We start from the raw sequence: 27,881 nt of genomic DNA on the forward strand, positions 1-27,881 counted from the left end.
ATACTGTGAAAGGAAGAGGCTTATCATGTCTCCATAGCAAAGGTCTATAAGACCCATAGGACCATACCCATACAATTAAATTATGTACAACACAGTGACACTTCACTTCAAATATAACATTATCTACAGCTGCTTAAGATACTGTTATAATACATTGTTTTTTTTTATAGATATCCTGATGTTTTGAGGCGCTGCTATAGTGATATTACCACAGGCTTATGCAGGCTTTATAACAAGCTGTGTAGTACATATAACATGATGTTGAACATTACAACACTGGATATCTGAGCCTAGAAGTAAAAACTCTCTACTGTTTTTGTGACAGAGTGCTCTACAGTGGGAGCCGAAATAAATGCCCCAGCCTACTCAAAAAAAAAAAAAAAAAAACACAGAGCAATCACCTAACCGTTCCATAAACAATTCAAGTAGTTTCAGGAGATAATATTCCAGAGGCCGACAAACATCTGAGTACTTTTGTAAAACTCATCCTGCCTGCCACCGTAAGAACTTATTACGGTGGATTGGATAGAGCTTTTGTTGAGGCCTTGGTGGGTGGAATGCCCTGAGCACTTCCTAGCCGAGGCCTGGTAAAAGCCGTATCAAATCCACTGATCTCCCTTTAGAGGGCACCTCCTGGACACAGAGACGCAAACGAAATCCAGGCTTACTGATCTTATCAAGCGCTTCTCCTCTCCACACACACAAACACACAAACACACACACACACACACACACACACACACACACACACACACACACACACACACACACACACACACACACACACACACGCGCGCGCACACACAAACACACACACACACTCACTTGTCTGCACCGACAGAGGTGGCATACAGATGACCTACAGCTGTGGTACAAAGTTCCAGATTAAGTAGGATTCTGATCTTGGTCAATGATGATCACGGGTCCAGTAGTTCAGAATCTTGCAGGGATCAGTGTGTTCTTGGTGGACCACGATCCCGTGTGGTGCTTGAGGCCGTTGCTGTTGTTAGTGTTACATCACTGGAAGTCCATTCACACTGTTCACGTCAGGCCCTGGTGGCTTCAAGGTTTAACCTTGAAAAATGTCATGTTAGGATGTTTTTGAGTTCATTCCAACTCAAATTGGTTGCTGATTATATATTATATGATATTCAAACAATTTCAGTAGTTCTGTTCAGGGTAGTGTCTGTACACTTTATGGATCCAGTTGGCGTAGTACGCAACATTGACGAAGATCCCAGGTCGATTGTGGCGGGCGCAGCCTCTGCCATGGACACTAACACCGATGATGACTTTAATCCCACGGTCTTCACACACCAATGACCCACCGTAGTCTCTCTGTTGAAACAGAACCAGGACAAAACTGCCGTAAACAACAACACTCGTTGTTATATAAAGTTGTATAACAAAGAGTTTGAATAAGAATACTTATTTTGCCGAATCTAAATGTAATAGTCACACTATTTGGAAATATTTACCACCACATTTACCAAATATTGGCTGTATGGAACAAACAGATTTTGAAGGGTAAAGCAAACATTCAGCAAAGAGTCTTATTTTCCAATAACTGGAACATGCCAAGGACAATGTCTCTCATCCTCAACATCTTAATCACAATCAGAAGATTACACAGACCACACACTTTGTATATATGATTGCCAAATGATACCAATATGAGTTTTTGGGTCGAACTCGGCTTGGCTTTTGAAATATATTTGTTGTGCGAGTGTGATAACAGTGTGGTTGGTGTGTGTGTGTATGTGAATGTGTGTGCATGTCTGTGTCTGTGTAGTTAATCAAAACAACTCTGAACCCTTGGGCAATGTATTCATCATACAGTCATGTTGGATTAAACTTTGACTACAGAGAAAACAACAGCCCTTCCAGTAACTAGGCATAGCGGTAACATGGGTCAAAAACTAAAGTAGAGAAATCAACCCTTTCTAGGTCATTTGAAGGCTCGAAACCCACACTTGTGGTAAACTCACCTCACATACACCCTCGTCTTTGCGTCCACCAGCACACATTTTATTGTCGCCTATTTGCAGGCTCCCACGGTGGTTCTCTCTGCACTTCTGGTTGCCGATGATTGGCAGTTTCACCGTCTTGAGCACATCCTCATGGCCAGTGCCTGATAGAAGATCATCAGTTCAGAATACGACACATAATACATGGACAACACCATACCCCAGCTGCAACAACTGTACCCCCCAATACTGTGTTACATTCATCTACAAACAACTCTACCCCACAAGACTGTTACATTCATCTACAAACAACTCTACCCCACAAGACTGTTACATTCTTCAGCACACAACTCTACCCCACAATACTGTGTTACATCCATTAACACACAACTCTAGCCCACAAGACTGTTACATCCATTAACACACAACTATAGCCCACAATACTGTGTTACATCCATTAACACACAACTCTAGCCCACAAGACTGTTACATCCATTAACACACAACTATAGCCCACAATACTGTGTTACATCCATCAACACACAACTCTACCCCACAAGACTGTGTTACATTCATCAACACACAACTCTACCCCACAACACTGTGTTACATTCATCAACACACAACTCTACCCCACAACACTGTGTTACATTCATCAACACACAACTCTAGCCCACAAGACTGCGTTACATTCATCAACACACATTGCTGTGCCAGATGTGATGTGATCCCACATTCACACAACACAGAGAAAAAAACGTCATTCTGACCTCAACAGTATGTCACATAGATCAAGTACGAGTACAAAGGTTGTGATATTATTTATCGCATATTTTATTCACTGGTTATTTTATTTACCTTTGGTCTCTCCCCAGCCATACATAGTGCACATGGTGCCCTCAGGGATAGCACAGCCTGCTACAGGCAGCTGGATAAGCCTAATGTTCGGTGCTGCGAGAGCAGGCCTGTAGAGAGACAGAGAGAGAGAGAGAGAGAGAGAGAGAGAGAAAGAGAGAGAGAGAGAGAAAGTGTGATGACAGTATTTATGAATTTTTCAGAGATGATTTATTTAATAAATAAAGTAAACATTCATGTATCCCTGCACCGAGCACACCTGACTGAAATCACTGCAATTATAGCAGGTCTGATTAGCTGCATCAGGTGTGCTCTGCTAATCAAGAGAGCCACTGATGGGAGTATGGGAAGATGGCAAACACACGACAGAGCGAGGCAGCGATGAGTAGGAGGAGGATGAGGAGGAGGAGAGGAAGCAGGAGCAGGAGAGAGGACCCCTGGAGTAAATGTGAAATATTTCAAATATTTTAGAGAGACAGTCAACACCAGCTGCACAGGAAGTCCTTACTGTGTGAGCCGTAGCATGGCCAGTCCAGATCCTTCAGGGCCACACAGGATGTAGGAGATCCTCACTTCCTGTCGTGGGAGCTCGGTCTGCACAGACTCATTGAGGTGAGCGACTCCCAATATCACCTTGTATTCAGTCAAATCAGGCACGCTGTGGAGAAGGAATATTGCAATGTCAGGAATATCGTAATGTTATCAAACCAAACAGAATACGCCCTGATGGTATTTCTGACCAAACATCGTCATGGTCCATCATCCAAAATATTTTTCTCTAACTCCCCAGCCATTGCTAAACTGAAATCAATGTAGGCAGTTACTATGCAAACTACAACCTAGCTCTTCAAGAATGCTTCACAGTTTCATGCAATGTGTTGACCTTGTGTTGCATTACTGTGTCTTTCCGTGTGCATAAGAAAGAAATTGATACCTATGTAAGTCTATGTGGAATTTTCCACGCCACCTACAGGTCTGATTTAAGGGCTGATATACAAATGAGACAATTCACTAGAGATAACAGCTATGTGACCTCTTGGGTCTGGCCAACTACTGACAAGTTACAGACATGACATCATCATCCCAGATGCTGCACATACAAATGCGAGAGAGAGAGAGAGAGAGAGAGAGAGAGAGAGAGAGAGAGTGAGTGAGAGTGAGAGAGACTGCTCACCAGGAGGAGAAACACTGCCGATCTGTCAGCACCCAATGTTCACGAATCAGGGATCCTCCACACCAGTGACTGTCCCTAATCATGCCAAAAGACAGAACACACACACGCACACACACATGCACACATACACACACACACACACACACACACACACACACAGAAACCATTGACCCGCATACACACACAAACATGCACACAAGCACACACACGACACACACACGTCAGGTAATTGGACAAGACTAGAAACATCTGATAGCACCAGCTCTCCCAGGCCTCTAACCTATATTACAATTGGTTACATGAGCACCCAATCTGATGACAAAAACCCATGATGACAGGATAACCAAAACAAAATTTCTCACCCTTTCTGAATGCTGACCATCCAACTACCCTCCCCGGGCGGGGCAGGGCCCCCTCCCACGATACGGACCGCTTTATGAATGACACACGCCGCCTTGGGAGCTTCAACTTCAACAACACAAAGCAAAAAGGACATTTATGAGAACAAGGCTAAATCAGAACATCTGCACTCAGAACACTAGATTGGACCGCTACCAAAGCCTTTTCAAACTGATTTTTTTTCTCATTAAAGTTAGATTAAGCTGTTACAAAAGTAGTGGATGAGAAGAGGCAGCGTTGCGCTGATCAAATGAGCTGTAATGTTTCTTTGGAGCAAACTCACTGTTTTGTGGGAGACTGTTAATTGAAGTTTCACCTGAAATGAGAACGATAGCATTGATTTAGGACTGGAGGTAACTGCAGCGAATTGAGTCAAAGCAGGAGAAGTAAAAGTCAAGAAAATAAAAATGAATACAGATCTTTCAAATGAACATTTACATTGAAGCACTGAACAAAGCCATTCTGGCCTTGATCGTTTCAATCAGACTTAAAGTCTTTTAGTGAGTCCTTAACTGACTGCCAGGCTTTGAAAATATACAATTTCCGACCACAGAACCAAACAACCTGGAAGGAGTGTGGAGGGAAGTGCAGAGCTGCAAGAGCATATGGGACAACTTAACCCCATGCCTGCTCCCGCTGCTGTTGTTGATATACGACCGTGAAGATCCTTCACACACTCTAAAGCTCCGATTTAGATAAACAGCGTGGTGGCAGTCAAAACCACCTGGACTTCTCTGCAGTAACCTTAAAAATTTTCACCTGCACAGCCAGTCTAAGTGGTCAGAAAATCAAGAGACCTGGTCAATCACATGTCTTTTGTCTTAGCTTTTTTACATATTCAAATTCGAATGCTTATTGTTTCATTAGAGCTCATTATATTTGCATATTGCGGTAAAGTTAACACGATTATCATTAGGCATGGCTTTTGGGGCTTAAGTCTCCAACACAAAGATCAGATGCTAATCATTCCCTCCTGGCATATAAACTGTGTACAATCAACTACAGCATATCACTGTCATGCACTTGCACCCCACTGTTGCCATCGTGTTGCATCAACTCACAGGGCTTGCACATGCAGTAGTCCCAGCGGATGAAGGAGTTGTTGGTGTAACACCAGGGCCCGTGCTTATCGCCATCTGGATTCCTGCAGTAGCTCTTCTCTGGGTCAACGCTCAGCACCGCCGCATCCGCACTCTTGGTGGCACTAAGACAAGACAGATACGCACCCCATCAAAGACATGCACAGTGCACGTGTGTAAGATCAGACTAATCAATACCTGCGAGGAGTAGATTGATCGGTGCATTGATTCGCAATGGACCACACAAGTACAGTTCATAGAAAACATGATTCAGATGAGTGCTCTCTCTGCTAGTATTAATGTAATCATTAATATTGTCTACTGACTGGAGCACAGAGCACTATATGTTCTTTCCCAACCACAAGTGGGTAAATATAGAAATGATTAGAGGGCTGGAATAAATTGCGGGGCATCGAATGGCAGGGTGACATATTGCTTTACATTACACATCATTACTTCAAATGCCATCAATGTATGATACAGTGAAATGGGAATATTAAGACATGAGACATTATTCTCTGATGGTACAAACTCCCACACTGGACTAAAAAGGCAGCGGTATGGAAAGCAGGGGGGGGGGGGGGGGGGATTGTCCAAATAAGAGAGTGTAAATCGCTTGGGTACACATGTAGTTTGGCCCGGAGGTTTTGGCGGCAGGGTTGGAGGGGTCATATGCTCAGCCTTTCCCATCAGCCTTGGCAGGAGCCCAGAGCTGGGGTGGGGTGGGAAGGAGGCGTGGAGGGGAGGGTTTGTGTGGTTGATTGGGGTTAGGGTGGGGGAGTTATAGCGAAGCGAGGAGACATTACTCAGAAACATGCCCACCTACGCCGCGGATTCCCTCTCCCACACGCACAGACCCCCCTTGCCAGAGCGCGGTGCAGCATGCTACACATTCCCTGAGCCCCGGCTACACCCGCCTCTGGGTGATAACAGATGGGAATTCAGAGCAGGGATGGCTCTCTCCGGCCAAATCATTTCACAGTGATGATACTTATTGTGTTATCTTTCTCTCTCTCTCCCTTTCTTTCTCTCTCTTTCTCTCCCTCTCTCTCTTTCCCCTTTTTTTCTGTTTCTCTCCTTCAACACTAACACAAACATGCCACCTGTGAGGTTTCCCTGAGAGTGACCTCTGACTTGTGAGCATCGGGTGAGAGCCAAACGGGGAAGCTGGTAGGCTTTGATGTGCTCGTGGCGGGGGAGGGGGTGAGCTGGGCAGCTAGGGGTCAAAGGTCACAGTCTAAAGCACAGCCGCCCAGCTGCGTTCCTGCCCCAAGTAATACTCAGGGAATTGAGTCATGCTAACGACCACACTCATACATCAATTAAGCCCCTCGCCCCGCAAAAACTTTTTCTTCCCTCCCACCAGAAAACTGTAAGAGTCTTATTTTTTCAACTTGGACAAATACGCTCTGACAGACAGAGCACCTCTGGGCTTTCTCTTGCTGCTCCATGGTGGATGACCCCGTGACCTTGTGCATGTTCATAAAAACAGAGGAGTTATTTGGGAAACGCCAGAGTTATTTTCCCTGCACGTGCTTTAAAGTGATGGTGAGATCATGCCTATACACAGGGGAACAGGTGTTACTGAGAATCTCAAGGAGAGGAAATAGTCAGTCTTGTTCTTAAACCAAGTAAACACTTAGAGTGCCTTAGCACAGCCTTAGAGTGAAGTAAAAGGAAATCAACTGCCTTCAAATATGTGTGATATTTTACAGGTTAAACTTTGCTGTTCAATTATAAATGCATGGTAAAGAACTTTTGCAATGAAAAGGAGCAAATCCATTTTTGCCTTCAAGCTCTCCCAACAGCCCCACATTCAATATTTCTGTGTCAATGTCTGAGGCTTCCTCAGAGAGTCATTTAGTATTAAAGAGAACGGCCCACAGAGACAACATGGGAGTTTTGTCCTTGAGAATATGCAACGGACGTCGGCAATTCTAGCACACCCAGTCACTCTGTTTCCATGGATACCAAAATCTATATGCGTATAGGTGAAGCTGGATATCTTGAAGTCCCTGAACCCATTCTGATGTACAATGTGTATCAGTTTGCTCTCATGGCTTGAATATGCTGAAATCTCAACCTCTGTCTACATCAAGGCATATAGCTCACTTGTACCATTACAACTTAATGTTTAATAACAATTACAGCTTTCGTACATTCCAGTTGATTCCACTGGATTGCGTTAAACCCTGTCGGAGGGAGATCTCCTTGCATTCCGCCTTACCTCTCAGAGCGGCCTTTCCACGTGTCGCAAGGAATGCCCGACCTGGTCATGGACACGGTGCCTCTGTACGACTCTCCGTTGCCCTCATAACAACCTGGGGAAAAAAATAGGTCACAGAGGTCAAGGAAAGAAGACATAACATGACCCTGCAGAAGATCGTGGTTAACAGCAGCAGCCATATAACCCAGCCACCCTGAAAACACTCCGCCCGTCTATACTTCATTGTCACAGAAAAAAACAAACGACCTACAGCTGTAAAAATACCGCAGCTACAGGGACATGTGACAGTCATCAGAAGCCCAACAGGAGGCACCGGCAGCCCTGCGCACAGCCTTCACACAGACGTATGGAGAAATCAACGTCGGCAGCGAGGCGTGTAATACACCTCCCCTTTGCGGCGCTGTAAGGTGCGCCACTCATTTAACCGAAGTTACAGCTGCTCCATGTTGGAGCCCTGGCAGCTCATTCCCCACACAGCAAACAGCCTCAAACTAAGCCCCCTTCAAACAGCCACTATTGGAGGTTATATAGACATTACTTCAGGGACTGCCAGGCGCCCTGTGCCAATAAGGCAGATTACAAGGGGAAAGTGAAAAAAAAAAAGTCATTCTCTTGCCATACAGCTATTCAAGAGAGAATTTTAAAGAGAATTAGGAGGGGAAAAAAGTTTAAAGCAAATGTTTTTTTTTTCTGCAGAATAGGTTTTGATATGCAAAAGAGAACTGAACTTCAAAAGTCGTGAGACTCTCGGTCTCTCTGTTGTCGAGAAACATTTCTTTGGAGGATTTTTGCAAGCTTTGCAAGCAAAGACACTAAAAGCATGATCAAGGCTCCCTTCAAGTAGGTTTTATGGGGGAACTATAAGGAGTGATGAGGTGTTAAATAAGCCGCATCACTTAAGGGACAGCCAGTTTTAATATGTACTTTCACAACATAATTTTCAACATGTAGGCCTTTACTTCAGTTGCTTCTACCTTTGCCCATCTAATTGGAAGGAAGGGAAATATGCTAACAGACCAAGAGATGTTAGCGATGTCCACCCCAATTTGCCATTAGGAACCCAAATAGCCTACATGCTGAAGAAAAGCTTTATATTTTCTTTGTGCTTGTACTGAGATAATGCACGAAGAAAGAGGATGGCCTTCATTAAAGTTGCTTTAATTCCGGTTTATGTCCTTAATGTGAATCTTTTACTTGATCTGATGATTATTTCTTCAAGTGATCATAAATCAATGACTATATTATCCTTCACTAAGCAGTAGTGCAGTGGTCAAGTAATAAATGAAGACATCCGTAAAAGGTTTAAAAGATTAGGATCTTACCTTTAAAGGTTAAAAGGATAAGGACCTCAACTTTAAAGATTTAAAGGGTCAGGATCTCACCTTGTGGTTCGGAGCCCTCCACTCCACAGTGGGGGATATTGCTGCAATATGCCACTGGAATGTTAGGGTCTGTTGTGAAGCACCAGGGAAGGTCACGGCCATCAGGATTCCTACAGTAGTTCTCCCGTAGGTCTCTGAGTTCACACACACACACACACACACACACACACACACACACACACACACACACACACACACACACACACACACACACACACACACACACACACACACACACACACACACACACACACACACACACACACAAACGGACACACAGACATCAATATTCCAGGGTGTGACAGGTGGCCAATATGAATAAAATAATTGATGGATATTTTTCTATGGTCAGCTCTATTTTGCAATAGTCAGTTGTTTTGTAATGTGACTGTATGTCACATAGAGGCAAAAACACAGACAGTGTCTGGGTAGTGCTGACAGGTGGTGGTGAGTGGTCCTTACTTGCAGTGATAGTTCTGGGGGGTGAATGAGTGTTGGTGGGGGAACTGCGAGTCCCAGCGCTGGCAGATCAGGCCGCCAGGACTCACTCCCACGTCCCCACGATACCCCTCGCCACGGCCAAGGAAACAGTGCGTTGTTGTGTCACTGTCACTGTGAACGCTGGTTTCTGTTGAAGCGGGAAAGGAATAGAATGAGAGAGAACGAGTGAGACAGAGAGTAATAAAAATACTTAGAAAACCCTGGAGAGCCCAAAATTGCCTAACAAAGTCATAATATGTACCGCTGGCACAAGTTATGCACGTAGTGAGTCGGGTTTACACAAGGGTACTGCCCAAGGAGAATTGTACTAAAGTTGTCATTTCAAAAAAGAAAAAAAACAGAGAGAGAGAAAAAAAAAGAAAGAAGCTTGGCAGGACCGGTAATGGAGACGTGCTCTGCCCTTGGCTTGGCTGATCAGTGTGAGGTGCCAGGATCAATCCAGCTCCTCCGTCAGTCCCGCGGACACTGAGTCACGCTACAATGAGCCGCCCATGCATTACTACAGACATGCACCAGCGCTGCCGCTAATGGGCAGCCAAGGTTTTTTTCCCGGGGCCTGGCAGAGTAAAACAAAATGGGGCGTTTTTTTTTTCTCTTTTACTTTTTCATTTAATGTTACAGATTACGGCCCCTGGCTCCTGCCGTGCATGACTCTATTGCACATGATTGCCTATCTCTGTCTTACTTAGCGGAGTTGAAGTGCTGCCCATGAGCATGGCTGTGCATATAAATAGCTATGTCCTCATTATGACAAGAAAAGATGCAGAGCCGTGAAAACAAAGGAGGTCTTTGTCTGTCGAGCAATTGCTTTGATTATTTCTGATATTTGCTAGAAAAAAAAAACAATCGGCTTCAAGTAGCATGGCTGTAAATTCGGCTCCCTTTTTTTAACACAAGGGGGAGAGTATTGGATCCTCTTGTTAGGACTATGTAAACATTCCAAATGGACAGATGCCATCTTGTAAATACACACCAGGACGGATCACACTGATGACTTTCCCAGAGACCAGCGCTGCTGGAATCTAATACAGAGAACAAAATGGCCTTGATTTTTCTCTCAAGGCTTACCTGTGCACTGGTCAGGATTACAATCCTCATCCCGAGAGGAGAGATGTGATTTGGATTAGCCCTAGAAACAGGGTTGTTGAGGGTGGACACAGAGCACTCCGAGGCTACAACTCTGTCAGCAAGGGTCAGTGCAGACACTTGAACCGATTGACAGTGAACCAGGGGAAGATTACCCACACTCTCAAGTGCAGTAAAATCAAAGGCCGAATCCCCAACACGAGTAGCTATCACTGCCCAACTTCTGATGAGGGCTCGGGGCACAGGGAGAGGGAAAGAAAGTGGTGATTTTCCACTAGAGAGAGCTGTGCAGCAGCAGCCTCCACTCTAGTTTGAGAGGGAGAGAAAAGGGGTGACAATACAACGGATGGTAAAAGAAGAGAGGGAATGAGAGAACGAGTGAAAGTAGTGAGAGACTAGAGACACAACAAGGAAGAGCAGAACGGTTTGCGTGAATGCAAAAAAACTAAAAGGACTGAAAGAAAACATACGAAACGAAACAAGGAAAAAAACCAGCATGAGAATTACGTATGTAGTAAAGTGATAGAAGGAGTGGTGTGTGAAAAGAGGTTGCTAGGAGGCAGTGGATCCACAGACAGAGGGAGGTAAGTATGACAGTCCTGTTAGTGATTGGATCATGGTGTGGTTCAGCAGGCCTGTCTGTGAGGGAGTTCAAATCCACATGAGTGTTTTGTCTTCAGGGGAGAAGACAGCAGGTTTACAGAGCAACTCAAACTCCCCCACCCTCCCTCATTAAACACATCAGCCACTGACCGGCAGTGCTGGGCGAAGGCAAACAAATACTGCAGGATATTAACCACAAACAGGCCGGCACTGAGTCAAGGCTAGGCTACATGATGGGAGATGAATGGCAGTGTCGAGAAGGAGGGAGAGGGAGAGGGAGAGGGAGAGGGAGAGGGAGAGGGAGAGGGAGAGATAGATAGGGGAGTTTTTTAGAGGGCCCTGCTCTGTTCTTTGCAACTCCTTACATTCCATAATGACTGCCACGCCAGTGCAGAGGCCAGGCTCAGGAAGAGGAAGCTGTAAATTTGACATGGCACACACACACACATGTGTGCACACACCCCCCCACACACAGACACACATGCACACACACACACACTCATACACATATGTGCAGATGGACACACACGTACACCTTTAATTTAATACGAGTGCACCCCCCCCCCCCACACACACACACACACACACACACACACACAAACACACATACCACATTCTTTAATTCTGCAGTACTCCCAGGGTACGTTGGGGTCTGTGGTGTAGCACCAGGGCCTATGACGTCCATCAGGATTCCTGCAGTAGTTATCCTTCAGGCCTTTGTCTGGGTACCTGAGAGAGTCAACCAAAGCAACACATATCACACAGTGTATTCTGACTCTATGTGCTTGATAGTTCACATTCAGTCACTCAGTAAGTCTCTCTCGCAATCTCTCTCTCTCTCTCTCTCTCTCTCTCTATATATATATATATATAAATAGAGAGAGATAAATTACATCCAAATGAGCAACACATGTTAGATGCATCATTACTATCCTGACTGGAGGGCTGTGATAACAATAGTTGTCATGTAAACTGAAATGAACATATGATTCACATCCATGCCCACTAGGTGGTACGATTATGTGGCCTGAGCTTGTAATGGAGCTGAAATTCCTTGCGCCCTTTACCGCAATCACTCCACACACAATCACACGTCGAACAAAACATAAGGCAAGAAGAAGTTTTCTAGACTACCAGTAAGAGCACAAGGGCTTTCAAATAACACATACATGCACGTATCCCATGACAGACATGTTTTACGGGTGTGCGAAATATTAACACCGCTTCCATCGGTTTGTGGCACAGGCGGCGCCACTATAATGATTGACTGTTTGATAAACATTTGCTGAGAAATTACGGAATTTCTCAGAAAAAAAGCACCTTTCCACAGAATAGTACAACTCTGGTCTGCCTGAGCCCCATTTCTGATATAAATACATCCTTGGTCCTGGCATGTATAGGATTCTTTGGAGGGGGTGGGGTGCCTAAACAAACTGGCATTTCATTTCTAAGACCACGTACGTGGATTTTCCCAAGACAGCTAAGTCGGAATTCCGATTTCAGGGCCGAGGCCTGGCTCTGGGATTTATGCCCATCAATCCGTACATCATGGGAAGATTCCACTAATATCACCTCACAGAGAGTCGATGCATACATAAAACTTGCACTTTTGACCAAGCAGGCATTAATCAGAGCATGACTCAGCAAATAGATTAATGTACGTGTGTTTTATTTATGTGTTATTTATGTTCTGATAAGAAGTTCCTCCTACGACCTGACTGGTACTAGGCAGTTTACATGTGAATAAACTCAGGCTTTGGCTACCATTCTTTCTCAGTTCAAACTGTTTTCAAAACTCATCGTTCCACATTTTTACAAAAGAAAAAGTCCTTCAGTAGGTTTTAAAACAAAGTTCTTCTGTACATGGATTAAAAAAAGACAAAAGAAGTGTGCTCAGGATGAACAAGCACATACTGTATGTGGCCAACGTTTCAGTATGCAGATGCTGAAAAGCTTACCGGACAGATGCTGAAATACTAAGTATGCACAGCCAAACTATAAACAAGAACTGACTGTGTGTCCCTGACAGATGACACACTGGCGCTGGTTTTCAGGGACAGCAGAGAGAAGAAAACACTCTCTCATCAAGATAATTCAAGACAGTTTGCTACACTATACCACACAATTAGACCATGGTATCTGTGTTATATAATTTGCACTTGGCACTATAGCACAAGTTGTGAAATCAAATATCTTGGGTAGAATGTTTTAATGGAAAGACATTTAACTTTACCTAACCACCATTTACCTCTTACGACCTGTGTTAACTAGGTTTTATGAGGGCATCATCTTGGTTTTTTTATTTTTATTTTTTACAGTGTGATAGTATTCGTATTCTGGGTCCTAACCTCTATAAAGGGTAACAGCCCAGATGCTGGTCTCAACCTGGAGTTTCACGTCAGGAGACCCGGTGCCTGCACACCAGGTCAGAGAGGACTGAGAGTCAGTGAAGTGTTTTATACCTTATGCTACGAGACCTTTTCTGCGGGGTAGCTGTCTACTCTTAATGAGTTGAAAGTTTTTTTCCTTTCTCTCTCTGTCTCTGTTCTTTTCTTTTTAGATGAGTGAGGTTTATGACAGATATGGTTCACATTTTGTGGGTAAGGGCTGTAGGTCTATAGGTTATTTTTTTTAGCTGGGGGAACTGTCTGACTCAATTTAAGCTGGCTGTATTGGCCTTTTTTCTACGATGGGTCAGAATTGTGTCTCTTTTTTTGGCCTCTTCACAGTGGGTGTCTCATTTCACAGGATGGAATGGATGTTTTTGATAGATCCTGAAGATTTCTTACTTCTTGGTGGTTGTGATAGATCTCCATGACTTAAAAAAGTCTCAGCTCTTTCAAATGTTTTGATGGTGAAGAAAAATATCTGTGGTAGCTTCTCTTTTAAGGCTTAAGGAGATGTTTCTGATCAAGTAAAATCTTGTTTTCAGTCGGTGGCAGCTGCACAGCAAGGCTACCTTTCGGTAGGGGAACACATGTCAAGGATAGGTCACAGGGGGAGCCTCACCTCTTGGGGTGGAAGGAGTGTTTGTGGGGCTCGTCCAGGTCCCAGCGCTGGCACTCCCGTCCACTCTCTGTGTGGTCCATGGGTCCTCTGTAGCTCTCGCCATTACAGCTCACACACTCCACTGTGGGAGAGCGACATTCAAGAATGTTAGCGACGAGAAATATGCCCAAAGGAACACACACAACACAGGCAGACACACACACACACACACACACACAGACACACACACACACACACACACACACACACACACACACACACACACACACACACACACACACACACACACACACACACACACACACACACACACACACACACACACACACACACACACACACACAGACACACAGACACACACACACACACACACACACACACTCACACACACACAGTCACTTTCTCAATCAATCTGTGGGACATGCCTATTTTGAACTGCTCATGTACACACAGCTGGGTCGCATCAGTGGTCGATGCCACATTCAAAGAGAAATGAATGGATTACACAAACGCGTCTGACATATCCCTCTGCCTTCACGTTGATGTCTGGGCCACAACTCTTTAGCCAAGCAGCTTGGTCCCTTCAGCTCTATGGTCAGTCATAAACAGTCATCTCCTGTCTCAAAGTTAGTCACATCAGTTAGTCATTAAATAAATGGATCCAGAGATAGCCATCGGAGCTGCTGTGCTTTTTCAAGCAATCGACACTTGTTTTCATGTATGACTCAAACTGATTTCATTTAAAGATGTGGACTGCCCCCCCCCCCCCCCCCACACACACACACATACATACACGCTTTAACTATGTAATGTCTACGACTGGAGATTCCATGTTTTCTTTTGTTGTTGTTTTATGTTTTTCCTCCTGTTTTTTCATCTAAGCGAATTTAAGCCGATTAGAGGCTACGAAAACAAGCAATCAAAATTGTACGCACTTAGTCACAACGCACCACTGTTTGCACAAGGCTTCGACTGCTAACCACAGAGGTCACCTTAAGAAATGTCGCCCCTTTCTTAAGAGCGGCCGGGGCTTGCGCCCTCAGTCGAATGAAGACTGGAGTGTGTTATTGGAAACACATGTTTATAAGCTGGCCACTCTCATGAAAGCCCTGTTTTTATGTCCCTGTGTGGTTCTGATTAAGGGAAACTAATTTATTAACAAACCCTCCCAGGCATATTTCTCCACAGATTTCACTTAGTCTACCAAACCATTGCTGAGAATCTCTGGCTGTATTTATCGTTTTAAAGTGCGCTAATGTTCGCCCTTCAAAAGCATCCCTAGTATTCCCACACGGTCCTTATCACCTTGAAACATTTGTTTAACACAATCAAAAGCATGTCAGGCATGGGCTCTGGCTCACTCTAATTTGTTTGGAAATGAATTGTGAACCAAAATGATCTGCTTTCACACTCCCACTGTTAGTTATTATGATAAAACACAAGAAATTAGATTTTTTTTAAATGAACTATAGTGTCAGTAAAGATAAGGGGAGTGCCAAGTTGGTCATAGCTGTAATAACGATAAACACTTAAACTCACATAATAGTAGGTGTGTTAAGAAAATAAAATGTTTAAGGTATTAGTAATTTTGGATGACCACAACATGTTCACACGCTTGGTAAAATTAAGTGAGGGTTTTTGTAATTTTTCTCAGTATGCAAAAAAAACTGATACTGACACTGATATCCTGAGCTCTGATCATTTCCTAAAAGCTTTCAGTCCAGGTTAACAGGGCATCCAAGTAAATGCACTTTAACCTAAATCATTAGTTAAACAAGTTAAACCATTGACTATGTAACCCTCTATGTAATCACTTAGCTCAGATGACGGAGGTGTCAAGGGGAGATGCTAGGGTAACAGGCCCTCTTGCTGGTCTCAAATATCTTAAGCACTGTTTTGAAACTATACGGCTAGTTGAAAAATCAACATGTCTGTTACTTGAGTGATTTAAAACAGAAGCCTATGCATGACCTATAATGGCCCCCTGTAAACAAGCGGGGTGCACAGCCTTGTGTTCAGCCCACTGGACGTAGGGAGAGAGTAAGATGTGGAGGGCAGCCCTGCTCCACTCACCCTCTGAGCACTGCGGAAGGCCACAGGCCTGCAGGCGGACCATGGGGTCCGTGGTGAAGCACCAGGGGCCTCCGGTCGCGTTGTCTGGGTTACGGCAGAAGTTCTCCCAGAGGGCCTTCTTCCTGTTCTTCCTTGGCAGGAAGCTGAGACGAGACACAGAGACACAAAGACACAGAGAGACAGAGAGCAGTTCAGTGGGGTTCAAAGGGGCCAGGGTCTGACTGACAGACTGTGGAAGCTGAGATTGTGTTAACGAGGATGCAGTGTCCTCTTACGAACAATATAAACAAAAAAAGCCTGGTTCTTTGCAGCTGCAATAAACGTTTAAAAATCGGTAAATTGGTTGTGGAAAATTGGTTTCGGTACATTGCATACGCAGTCATTGACATTTATTTTCACCATTACTACTGACTAGACGTTAGGATATCTTTAAATCATATGACCCGATGTAATGAAGTGCAATTAACCTTGCAATTGTAACCTTGTCAAAGAGATTAATGAACCAGCAATGTTATTTGGCCTGTGAAAAAACACCCCGTTTTTTAACATGACTCTTGTCTGTATAAGTCTTGGACCAAATTGTTCAAAACAAGTCGATCACAGCTGTTAGGCAGCAGAAGAAAAATGTAACTTACTCTGCATATATGAACTGTTTGTTCAATGAGAATGTATAGGTACTGTCACACTCTAAAAATGCAGGAGAATTAGGCATTTGTTTAATGAGCATTCCTCCAGCATTAATGTAAATAATTCCAACAAGTTTGTCTATCAGAACTGTTCTATGGCCAGGCCAAAAACGATAATAAATTTGCTGGGGCCAACCCTGGTACAGAAATAAACACAGAGAAAACTAAAAAAGACTTCCAGAGTGTTGACATTCTTTGATTCCAAACTTTCTCCAAATGTTACCCTAACTCCAGGAAACAATAATAGACCAATTCCAGTTTCCGCACATTTGTGAAAACAAAGATGGTGTTTGAATGCTTACTAGGAAGTCATCAGCAAGCATCTGCACTGTCCTAATGTGGAGCAAAGCTGGACTGGCCTGGGATGTTGTCGGAAAGTCCCCATGAAAGCCTGTTTTATTTGTACATTTATTGCAAAATTCCATGTGAATCACAACCGTCTGTTTACTGTTTCAATCATGCACGCGTGATTACTGGTGAGCTTGTGGTATGGGTTTGGGTAAATGTTAGAGGGTTTTGAAATGAAAGGGGGGGTTAGAGAGGGGCTTCAATTAACATTGCAGGAACTGACGCAGCGATCTTCTGACGCAGAAAGAGACAGTATTGTGAATGATGGTAAACAGTTTTCAGTCTATGATGGACTAGCACACCGCTCAACCCATTAATATCCTTGGGAGGGGGGATATCTGAGGAATTTATGTTGATAAAAATGTCTCTGTGATGTGTCTGAGGAAACAGTTTCAAAGCAGCCCGAGACTTTAAAGTCTGTGACTGTTCAAAGCGAGAGAAGGATGAAAAGAGAGGAGGGTGATGACAGAGAGAGAGAGAGAGAGAGAGAGAGAGATGGAGAGGGGGAGAGAGAGACTTGAAGAGGGAGTGAGACTGAGAGAGAGAGGGAAAGAAAGAGAGTGAGAGGGAAAATGCCAAGGTTACTTTCAAGGAAATCATATTTTCATGTGTCTGCAGCTTTTTGGGGACACCTGGTGAGCAACGAGACTCCATAAATTCTTTGACACAGCGGAGTCTGAAACTCCATCTCTCCACCCTGACAAACCCACTGAACCGAGAGGCACAGCACTTAAGGCTTCTCTGCTCTAATGAACTCTTAGTGGATCCCCTTGTCCGTACTGGTCCCATCTTATCAAAGTTCGCCTCTGCTCTGCTTCAAACTCCCACCAGCACCACACTCAATCTAGCACTCCACACATGTAAAAACAACATGCACTAGCTTCCCCTCCAGCACTACTACAAAGCCTTCTCCCCAATTCACTCTGGAAGTATTTGTCTGCATGTGTGGGTTGTTAGAATATCGTCCTCTGTTCTTAGACTCTGACCTGACGGTCATATGTACTGATGTGATGTGGTGTGGTGGTGTGGTGTTTAACGAGGTCATAAGAGTGCAGCGAGGCAGGGAGTTACACTGCAACAAATGAGCCATTACTCTGGGACCTGTTAGAGTAATCATCAATTAAAGCTGTGTAGCCACACTGCTGGCCTTAATCTACCCCACATAAAGCCCTCTGCTATTGCAAGTAACAGCTAATAGCTGTCAGCTAACACTAGTGCATGTTTTGTCACATTTTGACAGCAATTTGATATATCAGCAAGGTGTTGACTGCCGCAGTCTACGCACACAGAACGAAATAAGTAGCAAAAAAAACTTTGCAATGATAGGCTCAAAAAAGGAAAGGCTAAATATAGCACAATACATAATCCTTAAGGTCTTTTGGATGGCAGCTAAGCTGAAGCATTACAGTTTGTTAGCCTATTACAAACTTTCCATATAAGTTTGTTTTTTGGATATAAAATTAGGTTTGTGGAACAAAATCTATGCTTTTTTATTATTTCATCCCTTTCCCCCTAAACCCCAGGTACTTTCAAACATCAACGCATCTGCCAATGAGCCACTCCTCCCCTCAAACGTCCGACAATCCACTGTGCCCAGGATGAAGGAGACAGCTGTGGTGGGCCACGCCATGCTGCTGTCGACAGGGGTGGAAACAGAGTGGCAGTCTTACTTGTGATCATGTGGGACGAATGAGCTCCAGCGCTGGCACGGTACACCACTCTCCGTTAGGGACCTCCTTCCTTTGTAGCCCTGCCCAGTCCCGACAATGCACTCTCTCACGTAATCTGCAGGATGACACAAACACGCAGGGGACCGATGAGCACATCCTCCTTCTCCTCTAGCCGACTATGAGCTCTAATTGCTCCAACATTAAATTATGTTGATGTGAGTTGTGGCTGTCTGTGTCATGCAGTGCCTATAATTTCCTATAACATGACAAAAACACATTGGAAAAGTATGAGGCTGAAAAGTATGAGGCTGCAGAGAGAGAGAGAGAGAGAGAGAGAGAGAGAGAAAGCAGAGAAAGAAAGAAAAAAGAAAGACAGTAATAGCTGAGTCATTGATAAACTTGATGTATGTTTTCGGTTGAGAGTTTTAAGAGGGTGTAAGCTCTCCCTACCTCCTCCACACATGTGACAGTGAATCATAGAAGGCCCAGCAGATGTGCCTGCTTGACGGACAGTGTGGGGCATCCCATGTTTACACAGCCCCCTGGCTAATTAATCCACTTACATAAACTCATGCTAGATTTATCAACCTCTGGAGATAATGCAGCCAGGGTTATAAACACAGATGTGTGAGTCTCTGGGACTTCTGGGTATTTTTCTGGGGTCTTGAGGATCTCATGTTGAACATCCCTGTCTTGTTAAGGGTGAGGAACCATGGCGAGGAGAATGACCTACCTTTTTTCTCGTAGAGGTCAAAGTTGAAGTCCTTCTCCGTGTGTACGCCTGGAGTCAGACTGTCAAACGAAAGCCAGTGGCATTTCCTGTTTTTGTGATCATAACTGAAGGCCCTGGAGAAAGACAGAGGGAGTGAGTTATGCCAAATATTGTAATGGATGTCTGTTTACATGGATGAAATGAATGGATGGGAAGATTGATAGCGGTGAAAATGTAACGCTAGTTACTGTGTTTATAATGCACCAAGCCAGGCTAGAAAACTATACAAAGTGATTAAGGCCCTCACACTGCAATCCTCACAAGGTATAAAACTTGAACAATCCCAAAAGGCAATTGACATTACACCATAATCTTTCATTATTTCTTTATACACTGAGCAACAAATATCACTGAGAGATAGATAGGACTGTCTATTTAATATATTGTAGCGTGCAGGGGTGAAGCAGTGCTTCTGTGTATATGTGTAGCTAGTCCCAGAATGTAGTGTGCATGTTATAGAGAATGTTTATGTGCAATTTGTGTATTCAATGTTAGAATGTAGACCATGTTTCCCTTTTCTGTCAAATGTTAGCATGTATTTCTGTTACCATTTTTAGTTAACCATTTTTTGTGTGTGGTACGTGTTGATACCTTTGTGTTATCCTGTGTAGTTAATGTAGTTGTCTACCTTTACCCACTGTGTTAGACCCCTCTTGTGTGTTTTCCCAGTCAGTATCAGTGTTTCCTGTGTGCATCATAATGAATGTTAGAGAAACCAAAGAAACCTGCGCATTGTTCCTGCTCAATATTACATTGGTATCTGAAGTGTAATCCAGGAGGACCACGCTAGAAGATATTGAAGATCTCATCGACCAGATGCAGCCGGGTGGGACACTGCTTAAGGGCTCTATTCCAAGAGCATGAAGAGGCCGACCACAGCAGGAAGGAGCAGTTGATGGGGCCAGCTGCCCCACCTTGGACAACTAAAAAGGGGGGCGAGTCGCCCAAACCAGCACCTGGCCAGGAGCAGGGTAAGGTGCTGTAGCTATACCAGGACTAAGGACCCGGCATACGGACGCACCCGCAATGAATGCCCTAGCACCAGCCCTGTCCGCCATGCAGGGAGCACCGGGACCTCTACCCAACTCGAGCACTAGCCAGCTGAGGCGACGGAGGAGCTGCACCAAGGAACAACAAAGGTGACCCTCTACAGAGGAGAAAGTCCACCGGACACCTACCTAAGTTCAGCTGGTGACACGCCTCAACACTTGGTCAGTGGAAGAGACAGGGATCCAGGTCTTTTGCACCTCTGAGGGCAAGGCGCTCCAGGCCCTGATGGATCTCCAGCCACCGGAGCAGGCCGGCTGGCCAGCCATCAAAGGGGCGCTCCAGTGCCGTTTTGGCCAGTAAGTGTTTATTGACAATGCCTGTGACAAGCTGGTCACCAGCCACCAGAGCAAAAGAGAGAGCATGGGCACCTGTACAACGTACTGGGATACCTGACCCTTGATGATGGGAAGTAAGACAAGCTCGCACTTCAGGCATTCGTCCAGAGCTTGCAACCAGAGCACGTACTGTGGCGCCAGGCACAAAACTTTGTGTGCACCAGGCCGACCTGGGAGCGAGAATGAAGGAGAAGCGACTGGGGTGCGGGTGCTGGGCCCCCTGAGGTCGACAGTGCAGTCCTAACCAGGAAACCGGGGCACATTGCACTGGGCCCATGGACTTTATGTTGACTGCGACCTAGAATACACCCCTAGCAGAGCCTTGATGGATACTTGGTCCACCGTCTACCTAGTCTGTCCTGGAACGCTTCCCAGGACTGAAGAATCAAAACCGCAGGGCTGAGTCGCCACGAATCTCCCCATGGCCACTGTCATAGGAGAGCAGGAGCAGATGAGACGAAAGAAGTCGCTGCAGGTGGCGGTCGCCGGCCAAGTGCTCCACCATCTGTTTTAGCTGGCCAGCATCCAGGTCCCATGCATCAATGGGTTGTATCTGCTGGCTAGGTGGGGAGCTATGGTGGATTGGCCAGGGGCTAAGTTACCTCTTGGCACTGAATCCGTGGCACTTCCCACCGTTAGCAGGGGAGGACCGTCAGCAAAAAGGCTTTTTGCACTGCTGCTACCAGTCCAGAGTCTCCCAGCACGAACACCATTAGCCAGGGAGGAGCTTCTGCATCTCAGGCTGAAGCGAACTGCTACTGTGCCACCATCAGCTGAGACTGAGACTGCTGCATCGAATCTCCCCGCTCCGGAGAAGCCTTCACATCATCGCCACTGCCAAGGTTGTCACCACCTGAAGGGAGCTACTGCTGTGTTGCCGCCAGTCCAGAGGGTCCACTGGTGTGACACCTGCATGGCTCAGAAAGGGTCGACCAAGCCTGCTCACACTCTTTTGCAGCAGTACCAGGTGGGGACCCCTGTTAAGTGCTCACAATGGCAGCGGCAGCTCCCACAGCACTTAAAGGACTTTGTTTGGAGTGTCTGTTACGATTTTTAGTCTGTGTGATATGTGTAGATGGATGTGTGTTGGATCCTCGGAGTTAGGGTACTCGTCCACCATTACCTAACCACCCAAGTAAGTGGGCGGGTTGCTCCTGCTCAACACGACAATACAAAAGTCTGCTTATGTGTACTAAGCATTAATTTTGTAGCAGGTCTGGAACTAATATTCCATTCCACGACAATGTGAGAGATTTTAATTGGTATAAGTGTAATGACGTGTTCACTTAGAAGCAAGAATTAATTGTGCGTCTATTATTGAGTGACTGTGGTGATATGCTCTTAAATGGGAACTGTTTCTGAACAGAAAACTTAAAAAAACATATTTTTTTATGAAAGCACTTTTTCTAAGGACAGTCATAAACTCTATCTATAAAAGACCATGTTCAGGTTTAATTAATGTTGAATATTTGCTAACAGGGTTTAATAGTGGCTTAAAAAGTAACAGGTGTTCATCAATGCCGTCAGTGGTATGGCTGACTCGTGTCCAATACATATCATGTCGGCCTGCAGAAAATGTTGCGGTTGTGACTGACCATAAATCAACATGTTCGACGGCAGTGCTGAGTTCCTTACAAGCCCGAAACATGACTTCTAATTTCTTTTCATTCGTTTTATTGAAGCTTCATCCAACCTTTAACCGCGCAATCCGCATTGGGACGTTATTCAACAGCTTTGGAGGGTAAATGCACCGATGATGTTGATTATGATGAACAGACTGTAATCAAACGCATTCCGCAACTACTTAGGACTGACATAAAACTGGACCAGTGTTGGAGGATGAATATACTTGCATAAAGTGTTTCATGGCAGTTAAAATGCTTAAAAATGTTGTTCCGCCATGGGGTTAGAAGAAATTGGCTTGGTTCAGAATAAAATGGAGCCATGATGGATTTATGGAACAAATGTGCAAATATGAATAATCATCCAAACAACCAAACAAGAAGCTAAAAAGCACTCTACAAAAGCAGCAAACCACAAGCACATTACAAAAACGTGCCTAAAAACCATTGCCTTTACTCATTCGAAAGACAACACAGACACTGTTTTTTAGGTGTGGATCTGCCTTTCTGGGCCATACCTGCACGGCAGCTTCCTGTTCCCTCTGCACCTTCGAGCACACTTCACCAGACTTAATCGCTTGGTCTTGGTCTGGTAGGAGGACTCGGTTGGGGTCAGCAGGGAAACACCATCGCTCTTCTGGTAGTCTTGAAGAGGGTTCCGCTTGCTCTCTGTCAACCAATGAGAAACATGATGATGAAGATAGCTGAGCAGCTTGTGACTGCACTCAGACTGATAGACTGTGTTGTGCTCCATTCAATAGGAGTGGTCACTGCAATAATAAATTCATTGTTGAAGTGAATAAATACTCTATTGAGCAAATAAGCCTTTCTAAATTAGATTTGGAAATGGGAGAAGAGGAGAGGGGATGGGAGAAATTCAAAAATCTGTAGGGTCAGTAGAAGAAGACAATGTTACAACGATGATACAGCTACAATTCTCAGTTCAAGAACTGCATGGGAGTCATGATAACAGAGAGGACACTTAAGAGACATCATTAAGTGTTTGAGATTTTAAATTAACTTTCAAAAGAAAAAAATACAAAAAAATAAAGATTTACCCAACTGATTGGTAAATGAGGTTGCATGGCTTATTCTGTTGTTAATATGATGAAATAGGATACAGGACTATCCATCAGGGTCTGATTATGGTGGCTCACCATAATTGAGCGGAGAGAAAGAGAGAGAGACAGAGAGAGAGAGAGAGAGAGAGAGAGAGAGAGAGAGAGAGATGGGATGAGGGTTTGACAGTTGTTTGTGTGATATGCTGTGTGTCTGAACACAGAGTTTGAATAAATCAACGGATGAGATATGCAATTGTGTGTGTGTGTGTGTGTGTGTGTGTGTGTGTGTGTGTGTGTGTTGGAGTAGTAGGGGTGAATGAGTCCAGAGAGGGAGAGGGAGAGGGAGAGACATAAATGAATTTGGCAGGGGTAAATAAGTAATAATTTGGACCTGTGTGTGTTTGTGTGTCTATGTGAATGTGTGCGTGCTTAGAGAGAAAGAGAGAGAGAGAGAGAGAGAGAGAGAGAGAGAGACAGAGAGAGAGAGAAAGAGAGAGCGGCATAGGTTTGAGATGGAATTCTTCCTCCATCTCTCATATCCAATTAGGTCATCTACTGCCAAACCGTTCTATCCAGATTTCACACATACACTATCTTAAACCAGATTGCCCCAAAAATCACTTAATTAATACACTTCATCTACCAATTGTGGTCAAAGCTGGTTAGTGGGAAACCTCTTACAGCCATCGTTTATATCCGCCAAAAGTGTAGACTTCCAGATGTTGCCGAGGAGTCAATTACGACCACGCGTGCGATGTTTGAGTCACGGACAGGAGAACTTTCCCCTTATTGCGAAACTATGTATGATGTTACTCCACCGCGTAAATCATCCACTTAAACCTTCACTGTCATAAAAACGCATTTGGGCTTGCAGAGTATTAAATTAATTTAATGCAAAGGCTTATGTTAATTTTTTATGGCTCTGGTAATTACTAGAGCATGGATTTATGATTAAGGTCTGACACATTTTCCTTATGGCTATCTGAGTCTTAGCCAAAGTCCAAACACCTATTATAATACTGTCTAATGTATAAGTGCCTATTGTTTTCTTTAATTTAATCTGCATTTTGTTTTGTAGAGTACTAACGCAACCATAGTAACCAAGTAAGCTTTGTATGAAGTTATTATTATTACCATTTTCATCCCATTTTTTCAAATAAACCAAAATATCCGCCAACATCACTCCAATAAAACCGAGTGATAAGAAGAAAAAAACCCTGAACAACGTGAACCACATAATAAAAAAACACACACATTTTAAAGTTTACGTATAACAAAGAACATGTATAATTGTCTTACCTGAGTAAACTAGAAGCGCAACGCAGAGGAGAAATTTATAAATCCACATGATTATGTGTCTGTACCTCTAGTTGTATATCTAATTATCTGAGTATATCCAATGACTGACAATGTACTGAGTATCCTTCAGCGTTCTCTTGGTTTATATCAGATGTTATCCAACTGGTCACTGATGAGCGACTGGTAGGTCCTTGCACGGGTAAAGATTCCTCTTTACTGGAACCCATCTGTGGAGCGCACTTAAACCCAGTGCACCACGCACACCCCCCTCCTCCCACTTCTGCGCACTTAAAGGGATCTCAGCCTCCGCGTACATAAGTCTTATCTAAGAATTGTAGTTTGTTGATCTTGTTTGAAGTTCGTTGAACTGTGTCGGCTTACTTTTTTACGCATTCGACGAGCGGGAATTAAGATAGCAACTATCTTTGTCAGACCACGAGAGAACTTGAACACAAATTGGAGCTCCAACAAATAGTCTCTGATGGAGCCTTTACTGTGTTAAATAAACACTCTCACCTCATTCCAGTGGGGTCCATGGTAATGGTAATTGTTTACACCTGTCGCGTTATCTCTGTTTGCACAAGTAGTAGGCAATAGGCTACCTGGTATTATCTCTGATACTACGCAGAGAACAATAAATTGAACCTTGTCAACTTCAGGAACTCACCAGTTTCCCAAGTGTTGCCAAGGAGATGAACACTCAATCCATCTGTCTGAGGAAGCTGTGTCTGTTCGAAGGTTTCATAGACCTTAACTTACAGTAAAAATAAAGAGACAAATCCTGTACCTCTAATTATGGAACTATGAATAGCCTACAGGACAGTTGGCTCCATCATGGAAGAAAGGGTGAAGAGCAGTTTTTTGTAGGCTGAGAATTCTTCCTCTTCAACTGTTTTTAAAGTTGAAAGAGTAAACCAAGGCCTGTGGCAGAAAGCTGACACTGTTAAGTTAATAGTGAATAAAATGTGGGCATTTCATTTACTCATGTGTGGTTTGCTTAATATTATTATCCATACATTGAACTGTTGATTATTCTACAGCTTGAAAATTAGTGTTTTTTAATTTTTGAGTGTTTATTGCATTTATTTCCTATTGTATACAGCTGTATTTTTGACAAATGGTCCTGAGACTGTTATGACTGTTATGACTGTGTGCAGTGTGTCCCACTGGCTGTCTCTCCTGTCTCCTGTGATGACAGACAAATCAACTCAAAACCACCAAATTATGTCAGCATTCCCTTAAAGAAAATCTCTTTGTGAGTGTGTGTGTGTGTGTGTGTGTGTGTGTGTGTGTGTGTGTGTGTGTGTGTGTGTGTGTGTGTGTGTGTGTGTTGGAGTGTCACGGTTTGCATTGCTGTCACTCCACAGTTTCCCCATCACTCTTTCCTCACCTCTCCTCTAACTGCATATGTTAGTGACCCTACAAAGTGTGAATGAATGTGTGGGTGTGTATGCGTAAGAACAACACACCCTCACAAATACATACATGCACACACACACACACACACACACACACACACACACACACACACACACACACACACACACACACACACACACATACACACACACACACACACACACACACACACACACACACACACACACACACACACACACACACACACACACACACACACACACACACACACACATATACAAGATGGATTGGGGGGTTGACAGGCAAAGTCTGGTTGAGCGAACTCAATTTCGATCTGCCAATGTCTTCATTATTCTCCCTAATGGTGGAACGACTGGTCTTGTCTGGATAGATCAAGTCATCAGTAGTCTCCACGGTTTGTCATGTTGTGCCCAGCTAACTAAGCAAACCAGAAGCAGATGCATGCCACAATTTTTGACGAGAAATTAAGAAATCCGATTGTTGAAATCAGACCGCAGCACCACATGCGTGATTGGGGTTTGTGAGCACAGAGGGAGTGGTTGTAAGAAGAACAACACTACAAGGTAAAGTTCAGAAAGTGTGGCAACAGATCAGATGCAAGAGGTAAAACTCTCCACCACCGACAAGAACAGAGCATCGATCAGCGGTGAGCCACAATGAAGTCATCAGTATGAGACAAATATTTGAAATGCCTGACCTTCAGGGAGGCTTCCTCTAGCGTTTCACTCTGTAAGAGTCATCTATCTGCTGTCGTCAGCACTTTTTAAGGCCAGCAGGCCGGAGTGCTGAGTGCTGGAGGGTCTGTGATCCATTTGGAGCCAGCCATGTTGGGAGCTCAATCATGTTTTTAATACGTCCCACATCAGAGTAGAACAATTAGCATATGTTGTTTCATCAGGGCTACTCATGCACCGTGCTGCCAAGAAAAGCCACAACCGATTGTTTCTAATAGCACTGATTCACATGACCAGGCTTCAAACATATTTAACATAAAAGAGGACAGGTTGGACTTCTGTGGACACCGGGGAACAAATTGCAAATTGCACGAGAGGGTAAGAAGTTGTTTCAGTTTGTCACAGACAATGTTGTTTGTCTGTTTTTCTGTAACCCCAACAGACACACACAAACACACACACACACACACACACACACACACACACACACACAAACACACACACACACACACACACACACACACACACACACACACACACACACACACACACACACACACACACACAGAGAGAGACACACATTTGTTACATGTCACACACACTGATAC

At 44.2% G+C, this 27,881-nt stretch overlaps 1 protein-coding gene across 1 annotated transcript; it reads right to left on the bottom strand.

The window, feature by feature from the left end:
• Positions 1-911: 911 nt before the first annotated feature.
• hgfb (hepatocyte growth factor b) lies at positions 912-25,320 on the bottom strand. The gene is made up of 18 exons (XM_080842511.1): positions 25,199-25,320; positions 23,357-23,507; positions 19,793-19,905; positions 19,060-19,174; positions 16,356-16,498; positions 14,283-14,403; positions 11,884-12,002; positions 9,546-9,711; positions 9,084-9,217; positions 7,702-7,795; positions 5,457-5,599; positions 4,679-4,711; positions 4,359-4,464; positions 3,997-4,071; positions 3,331-3,480; positions 2,826-2,932; positions 1,989-2,131; positions 912-1,338 (listed from the first exon to the last, which is right to left on the bottom strand). The coding sequence occupies exons 1-18, from the start codon at positions 25,245-25,247 to the stop codon at positions 1,162-1,164; spliced, it is 2,139 nt and encodes a 712-aa protein (XP_080698637.1). The 5' UTR covers positions 25,248-25,320; the 3' UTR covers positions 912-1,161.
• Positions 25,321-27,881: the final 2,561 nt, after the last annotated feature.

This window comes from Sprattus sprattus (assembly GCF_963457725.1).
Source record: "Sprattus sprattus genome assembly, chromosome: 7".
In the NCBI taxonomy this organism is placed as follows: Eukaryota; Metazoa; Chordata; class Actinopteri; order Clupeiformes; family Clupeidae; genus Sprattus; species Sprattus sprattus.